Genomic DNA, 8,575 nt, shown 5'->3' on the forward strand with positions numbered 1-8,575 from the left:
AGAGGAAGATGTAACACAAAAAGTCAGACTTCTGGACACACTGAAGGAAGGTAGAAGTTACCTGGCTGTAGCAGAGTCCTGCACCGGGTCGGGTGTGGACAAATAGCTGCTGAAACAGGCGGATTTTAATGTTCTGGAATTTTACGGGCGAGTATGCGGGCGAGGACTAATCTTGGATTTAAGAGAGAGAACCCGGAGTCCACAGAGCAGAGTGTCCGCAAAGTGCAATTGGACAACAGCCGCACTTACCTGCATGAGATGTTGAGTTCGAGCACGTCCCGACAGTGAGTCCTGGTTTAGTTCTGGTTTAGTCCTGATTTAGTCCTAATTCAGCCTTTGTTTAGTCCTTTTAGTTCAGTTATAGAATTAATCCTAGATCAGTCCTGGGTTAATCCTGGGTTAATCCTGGTTTAGTCTTGGTTCAGTCCGTGGCATATGCAGCGCAAAAGTTTGATATAATCTGGGGTTATTGAGTGGGTGTGGTCCTGTACTGCGTGGGTGCAAGTCTCCACAAATGGGCCCGTGCGCGACTGTGCTGTAGGACTCCATTACGGAATAAATTAATCTTCAGTTCATTACATAGGTTTTAGTTTGACACGAAATACCACAAAAAAAATAAAAATCTCCTTGAACTGTTACCTTAACATGGTGGCGGGGTTTGAGTGCCCAAATGATCCTAGGAGTTATGCTGTCGCGGGCTTCATGTCCCTGGTCGGGTCACCCAAGGCAAACAGGTCCGGGAGCACAAGTCAGAATGTCCCCAATGATGAGCATCACACAGAGGTCAATTACGCCCAGATTGGTGTTACCGGGGTCCCCACCCTGGAGTCAAGCCTGGCGTGGGCGCTCCACGGCTTGGGCTCTGGAACCCAACTCCTTGAGAGGAGGTGGACTCTTCATTTCTTTGACGTTACAATGGGGGGCAGGAGCGGGCTGGTGTGGGCTCATTGCCCCACAGCTCAGCTCCGTGTGTTGGACTTCAGTGTGGTGAATGAGAGGGTCACGTCCCTGCACCTTTGGGTCGGGGACAGGTCTCTCACTAGTGTAAACAGCAGTGCAGAGTACCCGGCCTTCTTGGAGTTCCTGGGCAGTTCTACTGGGAGACTTGAACACCTACATGGGCGTCCACAGTGACACCTGGAGAGGGGTGATTAGGAGGAACGACCTTCATGATCTGAACCCGAGCGGTGTTCTGTTATTGAACTTCTGTACTAGTTACAGTTTGTCCATAACCATGTTCGAACACAAGGGTGTCCATCAGTGCACGTGACACCTGGACGCCCTCGGCCAGAGGTCGATGATCGACTTTGTTGTCGTGTCATCTGACCTCCAGCCGCGTGTCTCGGACACTTGGGTGAAGAGAGGAGCTGAGTTGTAGAGCACCACCTGGTGGTGAGTTGGGTCCACTGGTGGAGGAGGAAGCTGGAAAGACCTGGCAGATACAAGTGTACAGTGAGTGTCTGTTGGGAAGGTCTGGCAGAGCCTCTGTCAGGGCGACCTTCAACTCGCACCTCTGGGGGGGCTTCTCACAGATTCCAGGGGAAGCTGGGGACATGGAGTCTGAGTGGGCTTTGTTCTCAGCCTCTATTGTTGATGCGGCTGCTGCTGTGGTCATAAGGTCTGTGGTCGCAAGGTCTGTGGTATCGAGGCAGCAATCCCCAAACCTGGTGCTTTACTAACACTGTTTACAGTGCCGGGGGAAAGCTGTTGACCTCGAACAGTGAAAGGAATACTTTGATACTTCCACCATCACATCTTCTGAGGAGGAAGCTGAGGCTTGGGACTCAGAGACGAACTCGTCCATCAAGTCACTGAGGTGGTTAAAGCTTCTCGGTGGCTCTGGGGGTGGATAAGATCCGTCCCAAGGATCTTAAGTCTCTGGATGTTATGGGTCTTGGCTGACACGTCCCTGCAACATCACGTGTCGGTCAGGGACAGCGCCTCTGGACTGGTAAACCGGGGTGGTGGTCCCTAGTGGCTAGCACTCATGCCTCACAACAAGAAGATTCCGGGTTCGATCCCCGGATGTTCCCACCCCATCAACCCAAAACACACTACATAGGTCTCCAAGAACAGTTGATAGTTAAGGTCAGTTAAATACAATCAGTCAAAGAATCTGCCCAGGGACAATGCACCTCTCCTGCTAAGGTTCATGTAAAAATTGTGCACTGTCCCTGTCTCAAATAAATAAATAAATAAATGAATAAATAAATGGACCAGTAGTGGAAAAAATAATGTCTAGATTAATTCATAAGAGAATAATGGTGAGTTAAGACCCTGGCTCCAGATGAGCTGCTCTAAGTGCTGGCTTCCATGAGCTTCATTTGGAGCTGAGCTGTGGCTGATGTCACACTCAGAACACTTCTTCACACAGTGTGTGGTTCCAGGTTCTGAAGGAGCAGGTCCTTCAGCAGCTGCAGAGGCTCCACAGGCTCCTGGCCTCAGATTACCCAGAATGCTCCGAGAGTGAGGAGGAGGAGAGCAGAGAGGTTCTGAACTTCACCCTGGACTTCCTGAAGAGGATGGACCAGGAACATCTGGCCCAGCGCCTGAGAGACAGTAAGAACCTCCAGATGCCCTCCCATCCTCCTGTATCCCTGTGTGTCAGGTGCCCTCCCCGTGTGTCAGGTGCCCTCCCCGTGTGTCAGGTGCCCTCCCCGTGTGTCAGGTGCCCTCCCCGTGTGTCAGGTCCCTCCCCGTGTGTCAGATTTCCTCCCGTATGAAATATGTGACATGTTTGACATTCTAACTCTTGTGTGATGTTTAAAGGGAGTAAAGTTGGATTCAGAGATAAACTGAAGTGTGATCTGCAGCAGAGGTTCAGCCGTGTGTTTGAGGGCGTGGCTAAAGCAGGAGACTCCGCCCCCCTGACCCAGATCTACACAGAGCTCTACATCACAGAGGGCGGAGCCTCAGAGGTCAACCAGGAACATGAGGTCAGACACGTGGAGACGGCGTCCAGGAGACCGGCCGCTCCAGAGACCATCACATGTGAAGAGCTCTTTAAACCCCGCCCACATTCACCACAGCCAATCAGATTAGTGCTGACGAAGGGCGTGGCCGGCGTGGGGAAAACAGTGCTGACTCAGAAGTTCAGTCTGGACTGGGCTGAAGGCCGGGCCCACCAGGACCTCCAGCTGCTGTTCCCCTTCACTTTCAGAGATCTGAACGTGCTCAGAGACACACAGTTCAGCCTGGTGGAGCTGCTGCACCACTTCTTCAGTCCATCCAAACATCTCTGCAGCTTCCAACAGCTCCAGGTGCTCTTCATCTTTGACGGTCTGGACGAGTGCAGACTTCCTCTGGACTTCAGCCAAACCCGGGTCCTGACCGACCCCACAGAGTCCACCTCAGTGCACGTGCTGCTGGTGAACCTCATCAGGGGGAGCCTGCTTCCCTCCGCTCTCCTCTGGATAACCACGCGCCCCGCCGCGGCCAATCAGATCCCGGCATGGTGCGTCTCCATGGTGACAGAGGTGAGAGGGTTCGCCGACCCGCAGAAGGAGCAGTACTTCAGGAAGAGGTTCACAGACAAACACCAGGCCACAGCCGTCATCTCCCACATCAAGAGCGTCCGCAGCCTCCACATCATGAGCCACCTGCCGATCTTCTGCTGGATCCTCTCCACAGTTCTACAGAAGCTTCTGGAACAAACAAAACCGGAGCTGCCCCGGACTCTCACACAGATGTACGTCCACTTCCTGGTGGTGCAGGCCAAAGTCAAGAACATCAAGTATGATCAAGGATCAGGGGAGGACCTTCACTGGACTCCAGAGACCAGGGAGATGGTGAAGTCTCTGGGAAAAGTGGCCTTTGAGCAGCTGCAGAAAGGAAACCTGATCTTCTACGAGAGTGACCTGAGCGAGTGTGGGCTGGACGCTGCAGCGGCCTCAGTGTACTCCGGAGTGTTCACACAGGTCTTTAGAGAGGAGCCAGGCCTGTACCAGGACAAGGTCTACTGCTTCATCCATCTGAGTGTGCAGGAGTTTCTGGCTGCTCTTCACGTCCATCAGACCTTCTACAGCTCTGGAGAGAACCTGCTGGAGACACCACACTCCTCTGAGAGTCCAGACGCTGAGGCCTTCTACCGCTCTGCTGTGGACCAGGCCTTACAGAGTCCAAACGGACACCTGGACCTGTTCCTGCGCTTCCTCCTGGGGCTGTCTCTGCCGACCAATCAGAGGCTGCTGCAGGGTCTGCTGACTCACACAGGAAGTGACCCGACCAATCAGGAGACAGTAAAGTTCATCAAACAGAAGCTGGATGGAGAGGGTCTGTCTGCAGAGAGAAGTCTGAACCTGTTCCACTGTCTGAACGAGCTCAACGACCAAAGTCTGGTGCAGGAGATACAGAAGAACATGAGAAGATACCTCTCTGATGGAACCATGTCTCCTGCTCAGTGGTCTGCTCTGTCCTTCATCTTACTGTCCTCAGAATCAGACCTGGAGGAGTTTGACCTGAGGAAATACCAGCGCACAGAGAACGCTCTCCTGGGTCTGCTGCCGGTGGTCAGAGCCTCCACCAAAGCCCTGTGAGTCCAGACTGTATTTAAACTCTTGTGTGGAGGTTCTAGTCTCTAATGTCCCTCTCTGTCCTCAGACTGTATTTAAACTCTTGTGTGGAGGTTCTAGTCTCTAATGTCCCTCTCTGTCCTCAGACTGTATTTAAACTCTTGTGTGGAGGTTCTAGTCTCTAATGTCCCTCTCTGTCCTCAGTCTTTGTGGCTGTGGTCTGTCTCCTCACAGCTGTGCTCCTCTGGCCTCAGTCCTCAGCTCCTCCAGTCTCACACATCTGGATCTCACCAACAACGACCTCCAGGACTCAGGAGTGGAGCTGCTGTGTTCTGGACTGAAGAGCGCCCCCTGCAGACTGGAGACGCTCAGGTGAGACGCTCCCATGATGCACTCTGCCCCCTTGTGTCCACATGAGTGTAATGCTGTGTCTTTAGGCTGTCTGGATGTCTGGTCTCAGAGAGGGGCGGGGCTGCTCTGGCCTCAGCTCTGAGCTCCGCCCCCTCCCACCTCAGAGAGTTGGACCTGAGCTACAACCATCCAGGACCCTCCGCCGAGCTCCTGACCGCTCTACAGGACCAGCGCCCTCTGCTGTCTGTCAGGTGAGACTGCCCCCTGTTTTTTTTTTTCAGAAGGGGTGTGATTGTGGCAAGTTTAAGTGCAGGAGGGACAGCGCCAGAGCTGAGCGAGGTATTAATGATGTTGTTAATGAGTAGAGTGGGGATACAGGCTTTCAGGAGAGGAGACGGGAGAGGGTCCAGATGGGAGGTTGTGAGCTTCATGTTGGAGAGGAGTTTGGTTGTGTCTGAGAGGGATAAGGGAGAGAAAAAAGACAGCGTGTGGTTAGCGGTTGAGGCGAGATTCTGGAGAGGGATGAGGGGAGCGAGAGCTGTTGAGTGTGGAGTCAATGGTTTGGATTTTGGAATGAAAAAATGATAAGTAGTTATTGCATTTCTCTGTGGGGAATGAGGAGGTGATATTGTCTATGGCACAGGTGTCAAACATAAGGCCCGGGGGCCAGATCCGGCCCTCCAAGACCTTTAATGTGCCCCTTGGGTGATTTTCTACTAAAATATTTTAATTATATTTTCTATTAAAATATTGGTAATTTTCTGTGGTGTTTATCACAGCAGCGTCTCCAGCGTCTCTGTACGTGGCCCCTCCCACCAGAGCAGCACAAATGAAGACTTGTCTCTTTCCAAACGCTCTTAAAGGACGATCGTTTTGACTGTTGACCGTGACACCCTCATCAGAAAAATGTCAAAAATTAGAAAAGTGGAGCTGAGTGCAGGATTTTCCAAGAAAAATTGACTTATTCCTGTTTGCATACAAGAATTGTTAAAACTTTGTGTTGAAATTGAATTTTTCTTCAAGTTTCAGGTTGTTCATAATATTATAATAAGAAAGAGTTCATCAATTAAAAAATATTTCTGTAATAGATTTGCGTTTCACTGCACAAATATTTGAACTTATTGTTATTTTTGGGGTTTATATGACATGAGTTTTCTGATCCGGCCCCTTTGGGATCAAAGTCGGTTGGATACGACCCCCGGACCAAAATGGGTTTCACGGGTTTCAAATGAGCGCACAGGCTGCACTGAGACGCCCCACACGCTCCTGCACCCGCTACAAGTTTATTACCAACAGCAGCGGCCGGAATGAAACATGATCACACTTGTTGAGTGTCAGACCTCGAGTGAGAGACAAGACCGAGTCCAAACGCGAGTCCGAGACGAGACACGGCGATCTACCCACACGACCTTGGAGATCGACTGGTAGATCGAGATCGACATATTGAGCACCACTGGTCTAAGGTAACAGCCAGGTGGTCAGAGATGGAGAGGTCAGTTAGTGCTAGGTTGTGGACTGGGACTGAGGCTGAGGAACAGATGAGGTCAAGGGAGCTGCTTGATGGGAGCCGCAAAAAGTCACTGCCATGGTGGAGACCCGAAGTCCACAGGTGAGGTACAATCAGATGGCAGGCAGGAACGCAGCAGAGAACCAGCTTTAAATTTTGGTCTGATGGAGAAGCGGCAGCCAAAAGCACGCCAGCGTTCTCTCACATCTGGGTCTCTGGACCGGTCCTGGTCTGGTCTCTGGTCTCTGGTCTGGTCTGTTGTCCTGGTCCTGGTCTGGTCCTGGTCTGGTCTGTTGTGCTGGTCCTGGTCTGGTCTCTATTCTGGTCTCTGTTTTGGCCTCTGGTCTGGCCCTGGTCTGGCCCTGGTCTGGTTCTGATCTGGTCCTGGTCTGGTCCTGGTCTGGTCCTGGTCTGGTCCTGGTCCTGGTCTGGTCCTGGTCTGGTCCTGGTCTGGTCTAAACTGGACTTGTGTGTTTCAGGTTGGATCCTGCTGGAGAGCGCTGGATGGTTCCAGGTCTGAGGAAGTGTGAGTCTGTTTTGTTTCCTTCACACAGTAAAGTGCAGAGAACAGCTCAGGTCATTCACTCAGGTCATTCACTTTGTTTGAAATGTCAGCATCTCAAACCAGGTGCGTGACAGGTGTCTGACAGGTGTGTGACAGGTGCACTAAAAGTAGACTCAATCAGAACAAAAGAATGAGGTGAAGTGTTTGTGTTTCAGACTCGTGTCTCGTTTCTCTGGACCCAAACTCAGCTCACAGTCTTCTGCTTCTGTCTGAGGACCATCGGACTGTGACTCGTGTGAAGGAGGAGCAGGAGTATCCAGATCATGACGACAGGTTCACAGACTACGTTCAGGTCCTGAGCTGCACTGGCCTGAGGGGGCGCTGTTACTGGGAGGTGGACTGGAGAGGGAGGGTTCAAATAGCAGTGAGTTACAGAGAGATCAGACGGAGCGGACGGGAACGGGAAAGTGAGTTTGGAAACAATGATCACTCCTGGGGTCTGAGGATCTATGTGGATGGAGTGCACTTTGTCTGGCACAACGGCAACGCAACGCGACTCCACCGTTCCGGTCGCTCACAGAGAGGGGGCGTGTCCTCTGGTGAAGGGGGCGTGTTGTCCGGCAGAGTGGCGTGTTCCTGGACTCTGAGGCTGGAGCTCTGTCCTTCTATGACGTCTCCTCTGATGGAGAACTGTCCCACCTCTGGACGTACTTCTCGTCCTTCTCTGAGCCTCTGTTTCCAGGGTTTGCACTGTGGGATGAAGGTTCCTCTGTGACTCTGGTGAAAGAGACGAGACAGAACTGAATAGAAACTGGACTTGTCCCATGATGAGGACACGACAATGAGAACAAAAGATAAAGAGAAATAAGATCAAAATGGAGCTTCACTGTCACTGCTGAAATTTGACTTTGACTCAAATAAAAACTTAGAAACTGAACAATGCCAAAGCAGCTGAACTGGGACAGTTCTTCACTTTGGATCTGACTGTTTTGGACCAGAAAGTTCTTCTCTTTGGGTTTAGTTAAAGAGGTATGTGACTCTGTGGGGTATTAACTCTTTCCCCCCCGGACGCCGACTAGGAACAACCCACACATATATGACTAGTTCTACCCTTAGAGCATCACAGCATAAAAGAAAACAAACTTCCACCAGTGATTATAAATGATTTTTACACTCAGGAACTTCATTGTAACACAGACATATTTGTATCTCTGGAAACTTTAGACTCTGAACTCTTCATTTCTGGATGTTTAAATGTGATTCAACTCATTTACAGGTGTTATAACAGCTCACTGAAAATGAGAGTTTACCTGGTCAGGTGCAAAATCAAAAACAAAAAACTACATTCAGCATCTGATATCTGCAGGTTCTGAGAACTATATTCATAAAAAAAATATACTTTGTCAAAGTATTTAAACAGATTTCATTTCACCAGATACAGTAGAGCCAAGTGTTCACCTGTTTTTACCTGTTGTTCACCTGTGTGGACCTAAATCATTTTTTTCCATTTAACTTATTCATCTTACTTAATTTATTCATCTTATTTAATTTATTCAACTACTTCATCTTATTATAATATAATAATATAATAATAAAACTCTTCAGTGTCAGTGGGTGTTCAGTATTTGTCATCTTGGTCACTTTCTCGTTTGTTTCTGTAGTGATTCTGTTATACGTCGCATCTTGGAAAAAAAGACTGAA

The 8,575-nt window shown here is 50.2% G+C and overlaps 1 protein-coding gene across 1 annotated transcript; it reads left to right on the forward strand.

Annotated features, from left to right (window-relative positions):
• The first annotated feature begins 645 nt into the window (after positions 1–645).
• On the forward strand, positions 646–7,688 carry LOC110164367 (NACHT, LRR and PYD domains-containing protein 3-like). Its single transcript, XM_055153122.1, has 7 exons — positions 646–999; positions 2,388–2,559; positions 2,770–4,531; positions 4,716–4,883; positions 4,949–5,113; positions 6,849–6,895; positions 7,090–7,688. The coding sequence occupies exons 1-7, from the start codon at positions 646–648 to the stop codon at positions 7,647–7,649; spliced, it is 3,228 nt and encodes a 1,075-aa protein (XP_055009097.1). The 3' UTR covers positions 7,650–7,688.
• The last annotated feature ends 887 nt before the right edge of the window (positions 7,689–8,575 follow it).

Source organism: Boleophthalmus pectinirostris, unplaced genomic scaffold (assembly GCF_026225935.1).
Source record: "Boleophthalmus pectinirostris isolate CB_2022bp ecotype Guang Dong unplaced genomic scaffold, ASM2622593v1 HiC_scaffold_17, whole genome shotgun sequence".
NCBI classification, from domain to species: domain Eukaryota; kingdom Metazoa; phylum Chordata; class Actinopteri; order Gobiiformes; family Gobiidae; genus Boleophthalmus; species Boleophthalmus pectinirostris.

What these genes read in the sequence shown, in the direction of transcription:
- LOC110164367 (XM_055153122.1), top strand. Translation starts at nt 646, where the DNA reads ATGGTGGCGGGGTTTGAGTGCCCAAATGATCCTAGGAGTTATGCTGTC. An exon ending in TGCAGACTGGAGACGCTCAG is followed by an intron (nt 4,884 to 4,948) that starts GTGAGACGCTCC and finishes CTGTGTCTTTAG; the next exon opens with GCTGTCTGGATGTCTGGTCT. An exon ending in GGTTCCAGGTCTGAGGAAGT is followed by an intron (nt 6,896 to 7,089) that starts GTGAGTCTGTTT and finishes TTTGTGTTTCAG; the next exon opens with ACTCGTGTCTCGTTTCTCTG.